This window comes from Haliotis rubra, unplaced genomic scaffold (genome assembly GCF_003918875.1).
Source record: "Haliotis rubra isolate DU_JTF1 unplaced genomic scaffold, ASM391887v1 Scf186, whole genome shotgun sequence".
NCBI lineage: Eukaryota > Metazoa > Mollusca > Gastropoda > Lepetellida > Haliotidae > Haliotis > Haliotis rubra.
Window position 1 is genome coordinate 1406623 of NW_025765847.1, and position 20214 is coordinate 1426836.

The 20214-nt window shown below is 43.0% G+C and overlaps 1 protein-coding gene and 1 long non-coding RNA gene across 2 annotated transcripts in view; both read right to left on the reverse strand.

Moving 5' to 3' along the window:
• LOC124273928 (anion exchange protein 2-like) overlaps nucleotides 1-20214 on the reverse strand; it is a 103432-nt gene that overhangs the window by 14965 nt on the left and 68253 nt on the right. Inside the window, exons 11-18 of the mRNA XM_046709271.1 lie at nucleotides 19474-19664; nucleotides 18817-18962; nucleotides 18453-18639; nucleotides 16000-16135; nucleotides 6995-7069; nucleotides 2109-2280; nucleotides 1472-1759; nucleotides 563-755 (exon numbers count right to left, since the gene is read on the reverse strand). Of these exons, the coding sequence (XP_046565227.1) occupies nucleotides 563-755; nucleotides 1472-1759; nucleotides 2109-2280; nucleotides 6995-7069; nucleotides 16000-16135; nucleotides 18453-18639; nucleotides 18817-18962; nucleotides 19474-19664 (1388 nt within the window). The remainder of the gene's footprint in view (nucleotides 1-562; nucleotides 756-1471; nucleotides 1760-2108; nucleotides 2281-6994; nucleotides 7070-15999; nucleotides 16136-18452; nucleotides 18640-18816; nucleotides 18963-19473; nucleotides 19665-20214) is intronic.
• Nucleotides 5649-6988, reverse strand: LOC124273962. The gene is made up of 2 exons (XR_006897796.1): nucleotides 5814-6988; nucleotides 5649-5764 (listed from the first exon to the last, which is right to left on the reverse strand). It is a non-coding gene; the product is annotated as an uncharacterized LOC124273962 (long non-coding RNA).

Here is a 20214-nt window from a genome sequence, read left to right on the forward strand (position 1 = left end):
TATGCTGGGGTCGAGATTGTCTGTGTACAGTCAGGGTGTACAGTGAGTGTCACACACATGATCACATGATAATATGCTGGGGTTGAGATTGTCTGTGTACAGTCAAGGTGTACAGTGAGCGTCACACACATGATCACATGATAATATGCTGGGGTCAAGATTGTCTATGTACAGTCAGGGTGTACAGTGAGTGTCACACACATGATCACATGATAATATGCTGGGGTCGAGATTGTCTGTGTACAGTCAGGGTGTACAGTGAGTGTCACACACATGATCATATGATAATATGCTGGGGTTGAGATTGTCTGCGTACAGTCAAGGTGTACAGTGAGTGTCACACACATGATCACATGGTAATATGCCGGGATGAGGTGTACTTGGAGACACACATATGGTCATACAATGTTAAGTGTAGGAAACTATTTCAAGAGGATCTAAATAATTCTGAATCCTTCATTTCTGACAGTATGGTAACAAGGACCCTTGACGTAAATCCTTAATTACAGACAGTAATAGTTTTGTTCTGATCAATTAGTTTTAGTAAGTACTTCCAACATACTTGTTTGTTCCTCAAGTTTTTTCTTCTTGCGATGTCGAAGGTTAGCACGTTTCCGGGCCATGTCCATGATTGGCAGCAGCGTCTTCTGGTCCCAGTCACCAGGGGGCAGCACTATGGAGTCATCCAGGAAACTGTTGATGGCATGTAGAAGTTGTTCCCTCGAATCAGCTTTGTAAGCCACTTCATGGAAACTCTGGAAGTGAGAGACAAATCAGCCATTTACATGCTGGGAGTAACAGGTGCTTGGTAGATACATGGATATATCGGAACCATTTTCATCACTGATATTTTCTTCCTTATTTTCATTGGAATTGTGCCAGCCACACACAAACGTAGCATAGAAATGGGCCCATCAACTAGATTCACTCACCTGATTGGCCAGGAGCGTAGAAATGGACCCACCAACAAGACATACTCACCTGATTGGCCAGGAGCGTAGAAATGGACCCATCAACAAGACATACTCACCTGATTGGCCATGAGTGTAGAAATGGACCCACCAACAAGACATACTCACCTGATTGGCCATGAGCGTAGAAATGGACCCATCAACAAGACGTACTCACCTGATTGGCCAGGAGCGTAGAAATGGACCCACCAACAGGACATACTCACCTGATTGGCCATGAGTGTAGAAGTGGGCCAACCAACAAGACATACTCACCTGATTGGCCATGAGTGTAGAAATGGACCAACCAACAAGATGTACTCACCTGATTGGCCATGAGTGTAGAAATGGACCCACCAACAAGACATACTCACCTGATTGGCCATGAGTGTAGAAATGGACCCACCAACAAGACATACTCACCTGATTGGCCATGAGTGTAGAAATGGGCCCACCAACAACACATACTCACCTGATTGGCCATAAGTGTAGAAATGGACCCACCAACAAGACGTACTCACCTGATTGGCCATGAGTGTAGAAATGGACCGACCCACTTCGTGATAGTCCATGGCACTCTCCGGACCAAGGAGGATGATGACGAGGCGAGTAGGCAGTGGCACCTCTGTGAGGTTGTCCAGTACCTGACCCTGTTCTAGACGAACAAAGGCCACTGCCGGTTTCTCCAGGAAGTCGACGTTACCAACTAGCACAATGCTGGCTTCTGCGCCTGCAGGAATTCGCCGCATAATGTCCTGCACATTACGCTTTGGCTCGGCAGCAGAGATTCCTATGTGTACCCCATCAGTCTGAAACAAACAAACATATTCATTTTTACATCAGTTGAACATTACATCACGTCTGAACAGTCTTGGTGACCTAGTCTGACCTTGACTTTCCATGCATGAAGTTAACACACCCTTTCTTCCATTAAGGCTGTCAATTACTGGAACATTTGCTTGAAATTCTGGATGTCATAGCTGAAAATTATCTGCTTCTCTCAAAGAAAAGACGTGTATAGAAAATGATAACCAGTCTTGGGCAATGATCCCAGTGCAAGTTGGGTTAGATCAGACAGTTGTGTGTGTAAAATGTTCAGCAGGAATGTTTCTTTTTTTCAGCCCATTTAATACAAAAATCACATGGCAAGCTCCTCACCATGTTGTTGTCCACGTCGACCTTCACCATCTCCAGCTTGGCAGCCTCGTGGTGTGGAGTGCTGCCTTGGTACTCCTCATTCAGCTTCTTGAGGTCCACACTTGACCCAATGTTCCCGAAGCTAGCCTGGGACAAGTTTGGAATCATTGACTTCCGGCGCTGGTGATAATGCCTGGAAAGTGGCCATGGAGAGAACATTACAGCAACACGTAAACATTTAGCACAATAACTCTGACATGGTTACTCTAATATGAGCAGCTGGATTTTAGAGTCATGAAATCTCTTATATTAATGTGAGCATTCCCTCTTATTTCAAAGGTATATGACAGAAAACAATAAGGGAACAAAGATGAAAGGAAATTGTTTACTACGAAATCCAAATGCTCCACATCTACTAAATAAGTTTTTACTTTCATACAATCTCCACAGCTGATTCCAGTAAAGGATGAACACAGGTTGTCTACTTTATACATGCTCCCTTGATCTGTCTACTGTCTACTCCACTACTGACTTACCAATACAGGTGGAGAAGACCAGTTGGTCAAATACATGGAGGGAAGGGTTGAATGTCACTGAAGTGCCTACTATTCAATTAACCTGACCAGTGAAATACATAACAGCAAAGAAAATATCATTCCAAATGTTAACTATAGCAAAATAAACAACAATGAGTGAGTGTGTGAGTCACACTGAGGAAGTAATGAATGATGACACATAGTGATGAAGTATACTTCTACGCTGACACTAAACAACGTAACACAGAGTCCACTATGCATGATTCATGTCAGTCGGCATGCATAGTCCTGACACTCGCATGCACAACACATACCCAGTGTCTCCATAACCTGTACCCAATCTGTACACCCAACAAACATCGCCTCTCATAAGCTGCTTTCTAGATGTTTTTTCCTAGCAATGTGGTTGCCAGTGGAAATAAAGTACAGTTGAAAGAAACTCCTCCCTGATTTGTTCCACTTTATTTAATTTTGTGTTGATACTAAAATTTGTATACAGGCTTTTCAGAAACATGAGGCTGATAAAATATTTTAACATTTTATAACATTTGGGGGCCATCAGATGAAAAAAACATACAATGTGTTGGTACAACAGTACGCTGCATGTCTACAGTCAACAAGTTTTAATTACTCAGTATGAAGATAATGGTTGGACAATGGCAAGGCTGAATATATTTAATCCCTTGGTCAATTTCAAAATCATAAACATGATCGCCTTTATCTGAATTTGTAGAAGGTGGGTAAGATGGCTACACGTGAAATGGAGACACATGACTGACTATACACTCAAGAACTGACCGGGATCACGGTAACTAGGATCAGGTCAGACATGCATACATGAGTTGTGAATCAACAGCTGCTCCACACTGGCTGACTCTGGCTAACACTAGGATCACAGACTGTAAACTGGGATCATATGAACCAAGTAACTAGTTAGGACCATATGTCGGTTAACAAGGAGCTACAGTCAGTTCATGTGTAACTATCACTTCTAAACTTCAATAAAGAATATGTCGGAAACCAACACGGACCAGATGATCAACACTAACTTGTTAATACTCAGTGTAATGGTAGAGCTGGTGAATAATACTAGTGAATAATACTGGTGAATAATACTGGTGAACCAATGAATTTCATGAAATGGTAAATGAAATGATACACATTAACAGAGCACTTGATCAATTAGTCAGAAAACTGACAAAACACCATGTGTTGTTACAAGTTAATCCTCCCCTGCTTCCTTCACCAAGTATAATATAACATATATTTGGAAAAATTATGTAATAAAGCAAAATAAACCAAAAGGGAATCTATAATGCAGAAATCAAAATATGTGCGAGTTGGTTTCGACAAAGAATCTAATAATGAAATATATAAATACTCCTCAGTAAAACAATGTTGTGCAGGGAAGGAACTCCATTCAGGAGACAAAGTGACAATAGTGTTTCACTGGTAAAACAACTGGAAGTAACAGTTGGTGACAAAAATAAAGGTTGTTGTCCATTCTCCTTGTTTTGTATTTCCTTGAAAACTCTAACATCAGTAAATGATGAAAACTTGGATCATTTTATAGAGTGAAGATAAAAGATCAGACTATAAGCATATCAAGCTTGTTTAATCAGACAATGCGTTACCAATAGACAATAGCAGTACCATCAGATTCAGAGGCCCATTTTGAAGAATTGATTGCATGGTGTATTTGCACCAACTCTCAAAACTAAATGGAAACGTGTTAAGGGGCACACACAAAACGGTTCTGTTTGTCAAAGTTTGAAGTTTGTTGTCATTGCACCAGTTTCTGTTTTATATGAAGCAAACTGCTGTAAAACGTTGAAGGAAATATAAAATTAGTGGCAATGTGTTACACAATCTACAACTGAAAGTTGGGATTAGTAAAGCAGGCACAGCTTGTTTCCTGACATTGTCTGACACATGTCAATCAAATATGACTGACTATTTCACAACATTTCTTTATAGAACAATCCGTTGTTGGCAAAATCAGAATTCTCAAACAAATCCCTTGCAGAAACATCAAACACACGACTGAGAAGAATCAAGCTGTAACTACAGTTGGCGTAAACAACTATGAGAGAACTCGGAAGTCAGAACTAACAAACTGACACTCCACAAAACACATTGTAAGGGTCATAATTCCTTAAGTAAAGGAAAATTCTTCACAAAACAAATACAATACATGTATAATTTGAAAAAGAACATGCCATATCTTCAGTGACCATATTTAGGTAAGTGTATTGAAGATTCTTAAGATGATCACAGCAAGTATCAGTTTGTGTCGTAATTACTGCAGAGTTCTCTTGTCTAGATGTGAGTCACAATCCAACACAGATATAGAATGTCTGCATTCACCAGTACACTACACAATCCGCAGGCATAGCCATTCATATAATACGAAAAGACATACATGTTAAACAACCCTTGACAACTACCCGTGCTACAGGCATCCCTGGAAAACACCAAGGCCTTGGCAAGAGCTGTTGCCATACTAAATCCTTACCAAAGCCTGTGTTACAGGATTTCCTTCACAGCACCGGGCCTGTGCCACAGTAAATCCTTGACAACAGCTTGTGTTACAGGATTCCCTTGACAACAGTCTGTGCCACAATAAAAGATTGACAACAGATCGTGTACAGAGTGACCTTGACAACAGCTTGTGTTACAGGATTCCCTTGACAACAGTCTGTGCCACAATAAAATATTGACAACAGATCGTGTACAGAGCAACCTTGACAACAGTCTCTGCCACAATAAAAGACTGACAACAGATCGTGTACAGAGCGACCTTGACAACAGTCCGTGCCACAATAAAAGATTGACAACAGATCGTGTACAGAGCAACCTTGACAACAGTCTGTGCCACAATAAAAGATTGACAACAGATCGTGTACAGAGCAACCTTGACAACAGTCTCTGCCACAATAAAAGATTGACAACAGATCGTGTACAGAGCAACCTTGACAACAGCTTGTTACAGGATTCCCTTGACAACAGTCTGTGCCACAATAAAAGATTGACAACAGATCGTGTACAGAGCAACCTTGACAACAGCTTCTGTTACAGGATTCCCTTGACAACAGTCTGTGCCACAATAAAAGATTGACAACAGATTGTGTACAGAGCGACCTTGACAACAGTCTGTGCCAAGTAAAACTTGACTGTGTTACAAAAGGACCTTGACAACAGACTGTGTTACAAAAGGACCTTGACAACAGACTGTGTTAGAGAACGACCTTGACAACAGTCAGCGCCATGGCAAAGCCTTGGCATGGTTCTGTACCACAGCGACCGGATAAGACAATCCTGTCCCACAGCAAACCTTTGACAAGTCTGAGACAGTGAACATTTAAGAGCCTGTGCAAGAGCGTTTTCTGGCCAATGCCTGTGCAACAGTGAACCCTTGACAGCAGCTTATGTCACAGAATTGACAAAACAGACAACAGGAGCTTCTTGATTCAAGAGGTTGATATTGAATCAAAGCAGTACTTCAGCAGGTGGGAGTTTGTATGTCTTGTTTAGAAATTCCCAGACAATATGACGGCAGGGGACAACACATCACGTCATTAACGTCACAAATCATGCGCAAACAAACCACAAATACATGTACATTAGTTTTCAATAACTCTACCCAAGAATACAAAACATTCATGCCTTACATACATTATTGCTGAATCAGTTAAGTTTACATTAGTTTTCAATTACTAATTACACAATAGTTTATCACATAAGTTGAAATAATATATCATCTGATACTGATAAATCTCAAACCAACTAGTACATAATCTCCATACTGGCAGTTGATTTATAACTGCATTTTGTCTGTTTATCCAATCATCTCAGTCATCTGACATGACGCCAAAACATTCCCGTGTAATTTTTGTTTCACTGATGTTTGAGGAAACATATAACCAACAACTTGTTTTGTAAACATAACATCAAAACATTCACGCAATTTCTGGAAAGGTTTTTTAACGTCTTGAAATCTGACCATTTGAAAGAGTTGGTTGAATATCAAAGCCCTGTGCATTGACTACCCTGGCTACTTTAGCTGTTCCTGTGTTTCTGATGCTGTAGTCAGGTGCTGCTCTGTTGCCATCATGTTGCTTCATGTTGCAATCAGTCTGAACCAGACAATCCAGTGATTGACATCATGAGCATCAATCCACACAACTGTGATATGATGACATGTATAAACTACAGTAAGTGACTGCGTCTGACCACACAATTTCGTTAGTGGTTACAAGCAAGGATATGTGAAGACCCATTGTAACCCAGATCTTCGTGGGGCACAAGCCAGCAGAAACTGTTGGGGTGGGTGATAAAAGATCATATACAATGTCAAGAAGTATAGCAAACCTGGATGTATCCAACCCCACAAGGTTGGAATAAGACACGTTTCGGGGCAGAAACGTGCTGCGTTCACTAACATGCCTGAAATCAAATGGTGTTACAAGGAATGAAGTTAATAGTGAATGACAACATAGTAAAGTCAAAGCAGGGCAGTAAATGTTCAAATAATACAAATAAGCAAAACAAGATGAAAAATGTGGAGCCATCAAACTCTCTAGCTCACCGAGCAAGGTTCAAGTACTTAAAGCCTCAGATGTTCTCCACTTTGTTTAAACCCACTAGCTCAGGTATTGTTCTGTTAAACCGAGACCATTATCAGGAAGAACCAGAATTGGAAGCCGTTATCTAAAAAATTCTTTGATAGCTTGATTGATATTATTTATGAATTTGAAGGAATGCATGAAAGTACACATGGATGAAATTCTTGAAATGACAGACATGCGAAAACTGAAAGCGTCTTCCATAGAAGTATAGGTCACAGTTATCTACCTGAATTAGAATTACTTCTCAGGACAGTGTTGACATACACTGATTCCTTGGTCAAGAAATATGACCAGATGTAACAATATTGGAAATTTTAATATAAATTGTATATTTATATACTTATCCTATCTCACGACTTGCACCTCTCTCTCTTGCTTCGACTTTTAGTGGAACGACTGTAAACGTTTTCCATACGCCTCCTTGTCCATTCGCCCGTGCACTCCATGCTGCTCTCCTTAACTAGCTTCCTAGTTCCTAATAAAGCTTGCAGCATGCTCCACTAATTGCCCACGTGACTACCTTGAATGATCATTCTCATCTTGGAGCCAACGTTGTAATCTGAGTAGTGGGGAGGCCGGGCGGGCATCCATTGCGTGAGATAGGATAAGTATACAAATATACAATTTATATTAAAATTTCCAAATTTTTAAACTTATCCTATCTCACGACTTGCACTTATCCCACGGTTGGACTGCGGGCCGCAGATTACCCTTCTGTCTGGACAGTGCGAACAGCTGGTCTTGGAGCTGTGTGGATTGATGACAACCGTAGATAGCGATGTACAAGGGAGGCCTGTTACGCATGCATGCAACTCCTATGCTTGTAGTGAGTTCTCCGGAACCCCTTGGCTTACTAAGAAAAACGATTCCCACGGAGAAGGGTGTTCCCGAGCAATGTGGTGTTCGGCCGCAACTTTGTACAAGACAAGGGACGCAACTCGGCAAGTAAGCCTCGCCCCCCAGACACCGACCTAGGCGGGTGAAAGAGAAACACAACTCGGCATCTCCAAGGTTTAACGTTCAGTTCCGGACAGCATCAAATTGACCCTCACTCCTTTGCCTAAGCTTAGTCAAAGGATGTGCCCTGTAACTTTGGAGGCAGAACGCAACGAAATCCACTGGAATTTGGGAGTGTCACACTTCACTGACGTAATTGCTCGGAGGAGTAGAGGTCCATGAGCGTGAATGTCGAACACCTCTGCATCATCATACTGATTGTGCCTCAGGTCCATAGGGCCACGCTAGGTGGCCATATTCCGATGCCTTGGTATGGAGGCCAAGTGAAGTAGTTCTTAAACCCATATAATGAGAACAAAATGTTGAGATCGAGTTCAACTTTTATTCAGTATATACAAGGAAGTAGTAACGCGAATGCGGAACTGTCCCTCATCTGCGTTGTTGGGCTGATGTAAACTGCTGAGCCAGTACAAGAGGTCCGAACTGGTGTAGTCCCTGGACATCCGTGACAGACAGGTCTCGCAGGTAATGTGAAGAGAAGACTGTATCAGAACGCCAGAAGCAACCTTCCATGATAGCGGTCAAGGAACAGTTGCTATGGATGGCCATCATCGAGGCTAGTGCACGAGTCTCATGAGGATTGGAAGCGGCTGGAGGAGGCAACCCTGCAAAGGTGTAGGCTCGCAGGATCGTGGCACGCATCCAGAAGGCCAATGTGGTCCGGGAAACCTCAGTTCTTGAAGCGTTTGACAAGGGTATGAAGAAGCGCTTCCGTAGCCGTCGACGATCCTTGGATGCAGCAAGGTAAACGTGTAGAGCCCTAACAGGGCAGAGTGTCAAATCGTCATTATCATCAGGCCCAAGAATGGTGGACAACGGGGGAATGGTAAACATCTGGTCCGGTTGCCCTGGCAGTTGGTTTTTCGCAATGAAGTCCCAGCGGAGACCCAGGAAAGCCTTGCCATGCTTCTTCCGCTCGAACCGCACCCGATTGACATCAAGAGCATGCAGTTCAGATATATGAGCAGCGGTAGCCAAAGCTACCAGGAAGAATGTCTTGAATGTCACTTGTTCGAAGTCCTTGTCTTCTAAAGGTTCATAATCTGTAGAAATCATATGACGAAGGACGAAAGACAAATCCCGGGCCGGAGGTCTGAACTTCCTGGACTGGTCAGAGATTCTATAGGATCGTACTAGACTCTGCAACTCGGGAACAGTGGAAATCTTCGTCCCCGTGGTGGTAGCCAAAACGGAGTTAATGGCGGCTAAGTAGGTAGCTAACGTAGTACCCTTGAGTTTCTTAGTAGTGCGGAGATGCTGGAGAAACTCGGCAACGACCTGAGCCGAGGTTGACAAACCAACTGCTCGCTGGCCAGAAGGGTGCGACCAAAAGCAGTGGTATGTTGCTGGTGGCCAATAGTTTCTGTATTACTTTTGGTGGCAGAGCTGGAGGGGGGAGACCCTGCCATGATATTGCCAACGCGTCGAGGTCCCACGCCAAGGAGTCTGGGATTGGTGATACAAACTTTGGAAGTTGGTTGTTGAACCTTGTGGAGAACAGATCTATTTGAGGCCGTGATAACGGGTAGATCATCGACTGAAAGATCCGGGGCAGTAACTTCCACTCTGTCGGGGACGGTCGGTTGGATCGGGACAAGGCATCGGCAATCACATTTTTTAACCCGGGAATGTGTCTGGCTCTGGCTACGATGTTGAGTGAGTCGATGAAATGGAAGAACCCGATCGCCCATTGTAGCAGATTCTGCAATCTCCCGCCTACCAGAGTGTTGTAAATCGAAACACCTGGGGGCGGGAGGTCCCAGTCATGCGATTGTCTCAAGCCGTCACTGCTTCCCGGCGCTGGTCCCTGGACCAGAGTTGGTCCTGGAGGGGGCGACGGGAGGAACCACCACGGCCAGATCTGTTTCCTCTGCCACGGCCTTGAGTGGATGCGCCACGAAAAAGATTGCGTAAATCCGGATTGGTAGGGGTGAACTGTGCAGTTCGACGCTATTTTAATGAGTCCTGGAGCTGTGACTTCTGTATCTTTAACAGTTCAATCGAGACTTGAAAGTGGGTTTCTTTATCAACTTTATTAGATACTTCTTGGATGCTACCATTGAAGAGGGAGTCAGTAAACCAAGGCTGGCGAAACAGTTCTGTTTTAAAGAGACAACTGATCCAGGATAATTTGGAACTGGTCCAGCGCTAAAGTCATGCATCATCGGATGTAAGCGTCTTGATCAGAGGAAGTATGCTCCAGCAGAGCAGTGTTAAAAGCATCGACACAACTAATAGATGGCAACGTCTTTCTCACGGCTGAATCCATGTGAGCCAACTCTCGGTCCTCAATAAGGAGGGCGAAGCAGCTCATTTGCCACACAGGGTTCCAATATCCTCATCAACTGTTGGAGCCGTAGAGATTTTTGTTAGGCCGTGGACATGAGAGGTAGAAGGATTATATCTGGGAGCAGAGAATCCATCCTTAAAGCGTTTCAGGCTCTTGAAACCATCATTTAGTGTACTGGATAATTTTAGAATACAAGGTCGAGGTGGTAGGGTGATGGTAGACCAATCCAGGTTCCTAAAAGTATAAGAGTGATCGAGGTCATCTGCTGAAGTACTCAAGGGAAGTTGGAGCTTCTCAACAATCCTAAGGAGTACCAGAGTACTGCAAAGCTACCCCCAGGGGTAGATAACTCAGAGTGAGTGGGAGATGCAGGCATGGCTATTTGGACTGGATCAATCTCAGGAGGTGGACCAGATGAAGAGCCAGGAGCTACCGAAGCCGGATGGGCTCTAGTAGAAGGCTGTATTTGGTTCCAGGCTCAGGTTATGGCCCTGATCATCATATTTAGATCCGGAGTCGCTGTAGGAGTGGGATTGTTATCAGGTTCCCATGACTCAGCGATGATCCTAGAGTGAGTCGAAGGGTTCTCAGAGCCTGTAGACGGAACATCATAAGAGACTGTAGGCCTATTAGTGGTATCAGAGCAATGATCACCTGAATGTCGGTCAGAGGAACTGTATCGAGATCTCGACGTGGTAAGTACCGAAGTAGGTTGGTAAGCCGGTGATCTGGATTCCCAAGTGTGGCTAGGTGATCCGGTATGATATGAAGAACTAGTCCGGGTCGCTGTAGTTCTAGTTGGTGATCTGGTTCTGATTGGAGCTCTGGTTCGACCATCTGAATAGCATTGGCCATGAGATGTGGATCTGTACTGTGATCCCGATTGGTCAATGGCTCTGTAAGGTGATCTAGATCGTATAGGTGACCTGGGTTCGTAAGATGATCTGGATTTGTAAAGTGATCTGGATCGATTCGACGCACAAACTGGAAACTGTGATCGTGATCTGGATCTATAAGGTGATCTGGTTTGCAGTTGTGATCTGCTTTGATTTGGTGATCTGGATCGGTTAGGTGATCTACTTTGATGTTGTGATCTGGATCGGTTCGGTGATTTGGATCGGTCTGGCAATCTACTTCGATGTTGTGATCTGGATCGGTTAGGTGACCTAGATCGGTCCGGTGATCTGATTCGAGGTTGTGATCTGGATCGGTTTCCGGTGATCTGATTCGAAGTTGTGATCTGGATCGGTCCGATGATCTACTTCGATGTTGTGCTCTGGATCGGTTTGGTGATCTGGATCCGCTAGGTGATCTGATTCAAAGTTTTGATCTGGACCCGTTTGGTGATCTGGATCGGTTAGGTGATCTGGACTGATCAGGTGATCTTGATCGGCACGGTGATCTAGATTGGGCTTGTGATGGTGATCTGGATCGTGAAGGTGATCTAGAATGATGTGGTGATCTGGATCGGCGATTAGGTGACGAAACCTGAAGTGTTGATTCATGATGAACGTCTCCCGGCGACACTGTTGTTGCCAGCTCCGTCAGGTTCAATGAACTGTGGGGAGACAGTTGGATGGTTGAACGTGGTTGGCCAGGCTCCAAACAAACCGAGACAGTCAAGGGGATAAGTACCGATGATCTGGATGATGATAGTGTCGATCTAAGGTCCCCTGGTAGTGTAGATGGGACAGGCAACGAAGATTTATCGATCACAACCACCCGCGAGTGATCTGACGTTATTGAAGGAGGTAATTGATGCGTACGTAATAGGTGCCGAACGTCCTCAGATAAGTAAGAATCTGATGAAGCGTCCATAAAATCCTCTTGAACCACAGACGTCGCTCTCTTGCGTGAAGGTACGATTTTCTGTCGCTGTAACTTGATACGCTTGGCGGGAATGGGATCAGATTCTGTTGATTTCCTGTCCCTATCGGCGATTCTCCAGGAGCAAACACGAAGGTAGGCCTTAAAATCCTCATCTTTTAGTGAATTACACTTGCCACATCGTTTGTTCCAGTTACATTGTCCAATACAGTTACTGCAAGACAAGTGAGGGTTGAGGGAGGAATAATTCATCTTGCATTGAGCACAAACTTTCCTTTTCCTTGACTGATTATCAGTTTCCCCATGATGTTAGGGTGAAATAATGTCCCTAATATACAGCACGTCCACACAGTCGTTCGACAAGAAAGAGAATGATCATTCAAGGTAGTCACATGGGCAATTAGTGGAGCATGCTGCAAGCTTTATTAGGAACTACTGGTAGGAAGCTAATTAAGGAGAGCAGCATGGAGGGCACGGGCGAATGGACAAGGAGGCCTATGGAAAAAATTTACAGTCGTTCCACTAAAAGTCGAAGCAAGAGAGAGAGGTGCAAGTCGTGAGATAGGATAAGTTTAAAAATTTCACCTGTGCATGGAAACATTAACAGAGTCTACATGTCTCAAACTAAGATAATCTGACCAGTATGTGATGGTTTCTCACAGATTTGTTCAGTTATTTCTATGAACTGTTTGTGACCAGCCTATAGATGAACAACAGACAACACACCATGACATAATCTCACTGGGGCGTTTACCCCAGTCAGGTGAGACCTCTCATAGAACATCACTTTGACAATGTCATAGACTGGAAGTATAGCAATAATTTCTTTCTCTTCATACATGGTATACAAATACATAAGATATTCATTATGATTACATTCCTTTCTGACCATTGTCAAACAATGTTAAGATATCCCAAGCAGATGTAGCAGGAATCTAGAGTCAGTGAGGCTGTTTAGATACTGGGGAGTCTTTATCTACTCTGTCGTCTCAAGATGTAAGCTCAAGTCAGTTTTGTTAAATCTGTCATACCTCCTTCTCATATTCATAAAAGTATGAAACGTGTCTCTTAGACATTCGAACAGCATGAAACTTGGCCATGAAAACATGGCTGCAACTACCCACAAGATGAGTGAGTTGCAAAGATGGCATTATTGTTGCACCACACGTCCATATTGACAGGAAGAAAAAACTAATCCAAGTGGTTTTGTTGTTAAATTCTGAACTTATCAATATTCTAGGCATATGACAGTGGCATGTAAATAATTGAGTTTGGGCCCGATGAATAGTGATCAATATAGTGAGCCCTGAACCCCAGATACCAAGTCACTTGACCACCCCTATGGTTGTGTCTGAAGACCAGCAGTTGTTGCTGGGAACCCTGGTCTAATCTGGAATCCCTCATGGGTTTTCAGAAATATAGTACCCGAGTAAATATGGGTATTGGATAACAAATTGTCAACACTAACAAACAGAAAACAAACATAAACTGAACCTGTGGCAACAGCCATAAATTGTGTATACATTACCCTCTCCACTCAATGATAGTGTCCCGCACAGACATGTACCCCCTCATCCTGGGACATGATAACAATACAGACATGTACCCCCTCATCCTGGGACATGATAACAATACAGACATGTACCCCTTCATCCTGGGACATGATAACAATACTGACATGTACCCCCTCATCCTGGGACATGATAACAATACTGACATGTACCCCCTCATCCTGGGACATGATAACAATACTGACATGTACCCCCTCATCCTGGGACATGATAACAATACTGATATGTACCCCCTCATCCTGGGACATGATAACAATACTGACATGTACCCCCTCATCCTGGGACATATAACAATACAGACATGTACCCCCTCATCCTGGGACATGATAACAATACAGACATGTACCCCCTCATCCTGGGACATGATAACAATACAGACATGTACCCCTCATCCTGGGACATGATAACAATACTGATATGTACCCCCTCATCCTGGGACATGATAACAATACAGACATGTACCCCCTCATCCTGGGACATGATAACAATACTGACATGTACCCCCTCAGCCTGGGACATGATAACAATACTGATATGTACCCCCTCATCCTGGGACATGATAACAATACTGATATGTACCCCCTCATCCTGGGACATGATAACAATACAGACATGTACCCCTCATCCTGGGACATGATAACAATACTGACATGTACCCCTCAGCCTGGGACATGATAACAATACTGACACGTACCCCTCATCCTGGGACATGACAACAATACAAACATGTACCCCTCATCCTGGGACATGATAACAATACTGATATGTACCCCCTCATCCTGGGACATGATAACAATACAGACTATACCCCCTCATCCTGGGACATGATAACAATACTGACATGTACCCCCTCATCCTGGGACATGATAACAATACTGACACGTACCCCCTCATCCTGGGACATGACAACAATACAAACATGTACCCCCTCATCCTGGGACATGATAACAATACTGATATGTACCCCCTCATCCTGGGACATGATAACAATACAGACATGTACCCCTTCATCCTGGGACATGATAACAATACAGACATGTACCCCCTCATCCTGGGACATGATAACAATACAGACATGTACCCCCTCATCCTGGGACATGATAACAATACAGACATGTACCCCCTCATCCTGGGACATGATAACAATACACATATGTACCCCCTCATCCTGGGACATGATAACAATACTGGCACACTCAGTTATACCACAGGTAGCACCACCCACTGCTTCCCTTCATCGGCAGCTTGTACAGACTTCCACAACTAATCTCTTGATGTCAAGTGTTTCTATTGTTTTCACACTTCCTCAATACAGGATCAAACTGAATGTCTTCATATGGAATTGATCAGCATAGTTTCTACATCTTACATATAACTAAACAATTCATGTTAGAAAAATCATAATAATGCTGATGTATTTATCATTTATTTATTTCACTAAACTCGCTGGTCATGTTTACTCCAGATTTTAAGAACATAAAGTCAAGAGTGGATTTCCCGATGTTCAAGGATACAAGTTAGTGAGGCTACCCATAATTCAATTCACTGCCCTAGTCATTTGATCTGGCAATCTTAGAGCTTTACTTGGTCGTGTAAATGTCACAGTGTAACTGGGAGAGTGGATACACGTGAGATGGGGTCAGTGACTGGGGGTGGTATGAATTGAGAATCAGAGGTATGACTGACATGATGAATGAGATGAGATGTATTGTGTGAGCTAGTGATGTTTTGATGATATGAAGACACTATCATGCCTGATTACATTACAACTACTGGTACTGGAAGCAAGCATCAAATATGACCACAAGGTTATACGTTTACATCACACAATACAACACCGGCGTAGTGGCTTCCTCAAGGACTCGGTAAAATGCACAAATAAGGTTTATAGCTGTGAGTATTGAAGAACTAAGCAGAACGACAGTTGAAAAGTTATATTATGCACAATATTACACGAGGAAAAGATTTGCAGAATGAAACTGATACACATGACCTTTATGAGGACATTTACCCCAGGCTTGACCATGCCAGCCATGGACTTACTTGTGTTTCAGGAGGAGTGTGCGGATTAGTCTCCCCTTGTCCTGCTCTCGGATCTGGTCAGTGATTGTCATGTTTTCCACGACCCGGTGGATAATGGTCTGAAGGTCACTGGCATCAAGGTCAAGGAGCATGGTGCCTGGAAGAAACATATACAGCGTGGCAGAACTAAGCCGAAGTTCAGTTGATTACAGCCAAGTCATAGCAATATTACCGCTATGCCATGGAAATATATGTGCAATGAAGAAAGGCCAATATTATTGTATATATTCATGAAGCAGTACTGGCAATAAGTACCATCGAAGCATCTCTAATGGTACATGCATTGTGGATATATTTAGGCCTTTCTTGTAATGAACCTTGGGCAACAAACCTTTTCCAAACGAAACTTATGCATACTTCAAAACAATTAGTATTTTTAAGGAGTTTACATCTTTTATAAACATAACAATAAGAAATGGTTTTCATTTTCTATTCCTATGCTTGAATCAACTTTCAATGGACATATCAACATCAGGGTAACATTACATCTAGACTGCAACAATACAATATTGCTGTTATGCCACTGCAATAAAAAATATAAGGAATGGAAATATTGACATTATGCCACAGTAACATAACTATGCCTTGACAATACAGCTGTTTCGCCACAGTAATAATGCCACTATGCCACAGTAACATAACTATGCCTTGACAATACAGCTGTTTCGCCACAGTAATAATGCCACTATGCCACAGTAACATAACTATACCTTGACAATACAGCTGTTTTGCCACAGTAATAATGCCACTATGCCACAGTAACATAACTATGCCTTGACAATACAGCTGTTACGACACAGTAACATAACTATGCCTTGACAATACACCTGTTACGCCACAGTAACATAACTATGCCTTGACAATACAGCTGTTACGCCACAGTAACATAACTATGCCTTGACAATACACCTGTTACGCCACAGTAATATAACTATGCCTTGACAATACACCTGTTACGACACAGTAACATAACTATGTGACAATACAATGCCACAGTAATATAACTATGCAATGACAATACAGCTGTTATGCCACAGTAATAATGCCACTATGTGACAATATGCTGTTATGCCACAGTAATATAACTATGCCTTGACAATACAGCTGTTATGCCACAGTAACATAACTATGCCTTAACAATACAGCTGTTATGCCACAGTAATAATGCCACAGTAATATAACTATGCCTTGACAATACAGCTGTTATGCCACAGTAATAATGCCACAGTAACATAACTATGCCTTAACAATACAGCTGTTATGCCACAGTAATAATGCCACAGTAACATAACTATGCCTTGACAATACAGCATTTACGCCACAGTAATAATGCCACTATGCCACAGTTATATAACTATGCAATGGCAACATTGCCATTATGCCACATACAGTAACGAGCAGAAAAAATGCGACTTTTCACAGACGTAGTTTCAAAATTTATTTACTGATAAATTCAGTAATATTTTTCATACATCCACTCTGGATACTGAAGTTTACATTTATGCAAGTCAATAGTCTGTTAGTCCACCGTTTCTCTCGATGCACTGCTGAATACGGGTTGTCCCATGCTGTCAATCAAATTGTCTATGTAGTCCTCGCCACCGCGAGACGCACGATACGTCGTCTGTCATTTGCCCCAAGAGTAGCACGACGTCCTGGTCCATCCTGTCGCTCTGTCCCTAACCCTGCGTCAAATTTCTTCAAATTTCGGTAAACAGAGGCCCGATGCAATCCCGTCAGTTTTACAAGTCAGGATGTAATACCTGCTTCATAATATGCCAAGAGTCGATTTCTGTTGTTTTGTAACGTCATGGCAAAGCTTCGGTATCGTATGCTAACAACGAGGTCACGTGATCAAGCCATCCCTGAACCCAAGGGAGATAATTCCATACCAACGAGGCAAGCTACTGGCGGCTTAAAACAATGTATTTTTCGGCTTTTTTGATAGTAGGATCGAGTCTACAGAATAAAGTTTTGTGTCGCATTTTTCTGCTCGTTACTATATATACACCAGCTATGGCATGGCAATATTGCTGTTTTGCCACAGTAATACAACAGATAAGATGTGGCAATATAGCTGTTATACCACGCTCATACAACAGTGAGTGAGTGAGTTTAGTTTTACGCCGCACTCAGCAACACTCCAGCTATATGGCGGTGGTCTGTAAATAATCGAGTCTGGACCAGACTATCCAGTGATCAACAGCATGAGCAATGATCTAAGCATGTGTCAACCAAGTCAGCGAGCCTGACCACCCGATCCCGTTAGTCGCCTCTTACGACAAGCATGGGTTACTGAAGATCAATATTCTTACCCGGACCCACTAATACAACAGATTAGCAATGGCAATATTACTGTTATGGCACTGCATTATGACAACTACACCAGTTGGAAGGGCTCCTGCAATACATACCATGTTCCAGACCCCTCCTGAGTTCCAGGAGACTATGGAAGGACAGAGAGGCCACATGGGGTTTACCCCACCTCTCAGCTCCCTCTTCAACATCCTCCTCAAACTTGATCCATCGAGCCTTCTCCCTCCACTCCCACTCCATGTCAGGGTCAGGGCCCACATGCAGCTTGTCCAGCTCCACGAACACCTGGGGCAGACACAACACTTACACATAATCTCACAAACACCTGCAGTAGACACCACAAATCCACTATGCCCAAAGGAATGCAGCACCTGAAAACTCCTGGCCAACACACATGGGATCTAGAGGGCCAATATGTAACATGTTTCTTTCCCCCAACCTCGGTGTCCTCTCCCAACCTACCTCATGAGGACTGTGGTCAATCTTCTTGGGTTTATGCAGCTTCTTCTCCTTGGCCAGCTTGCTGATGTGCACGATTGAGTGCATCGCATTGCGATGACGGTTGATCTTATGCCGTCTGATGCCCCGCACATCCTCGAATCTGTGACCTGGAAGAGTTAAGACGGCGACCATAGTGCAGTACCTCTACCATACCTACTGGCACACACAACCCAATAAATCAACTTCCGTCAAAAGAACACCTTTACCATTGCATTAAGAAAATACACAAGAATTTTCCTGCCAATGTTTCCAAAATGTTTGCATTAATATGTCTCATCAGTTGCCTTAACTTAACACTGGTTATGCAATAAGTGTGAGTCTTCCTTGAACCAAGACTTCGCCCTGTCACTACACTAACACCTAGACAGAAGACTTACAGAAAGGGATACATGCTTAATAACTGGTTACAAAGTTATGGCTGCAAATCAATCTTGCATCAGTCCATACCATCCTAGTATACCATTCTCCACACAACACTGCCATAGTGTCAGACTTACTCGGAGTCCCTCACAAAGACTGCAAAGAAGACCAAACACATGACACAAGTATATATATGTATATAAAACAAAAATCATAAGAAGTGTCCTTAAAGCGGATTGCCTGCCTGTATAGTCTTACTGGCCAAATTGTCCAGGTCGGCCTTTTGAAGCAACATGGCCTCTTCTGTTTCTGTGGGCGACCTCTTCAGCTTGTCCATGTTGTCCAGGTGGACTTCCGATCCACGCTGGCGTCTCATAATGAGATGTTCCTTACGGAAGTGCTCATGGTGGTGCTTTCTGTGTTTCTGTTTCCCCAGCTTGCTGTCCGACCTGTACGGAGATACGGAGATTGGAGACAACACATTCATATAGGACACAGGGATTGTCAACACTTATAATTCTTTCTTCTGACTGAAATCATGAATGGTTCATACATACACACTGTTTACAGAGAAGGTTGTAAAAGTATGCAAATAGCATGCATATCCAACCCATGTCGGGCACAATCTGTAGTCAGGTGGGTGTCAGACACGGGACAAGCAACATTGCTGACACTCTTGTTACTATAGAAAGTTGGGAATTCACAAAATTTGTTTCATTTTGAAGTATTGCTGTTTTGGAGGACCCAATATACAGCTAATAGTCCTGGCTAGAGAGATGTCTATAAAGTAATGTGTCAGGATTAACAACACTTTCATGCACATAAGGAAGAGAGTTTTATGGATGTCACCTTTTTTATTACGAGGAACACAATGTTTCTGAGTATATTCTAAGTTGACCTCCATACTTCTAAACGCTGTGTTCATCGTAAGAAAGAAGTTGACATCCATAAAAACTCTCTTCCTGATGTGTATCACTTCTAAATGCCATTCAAAGACTT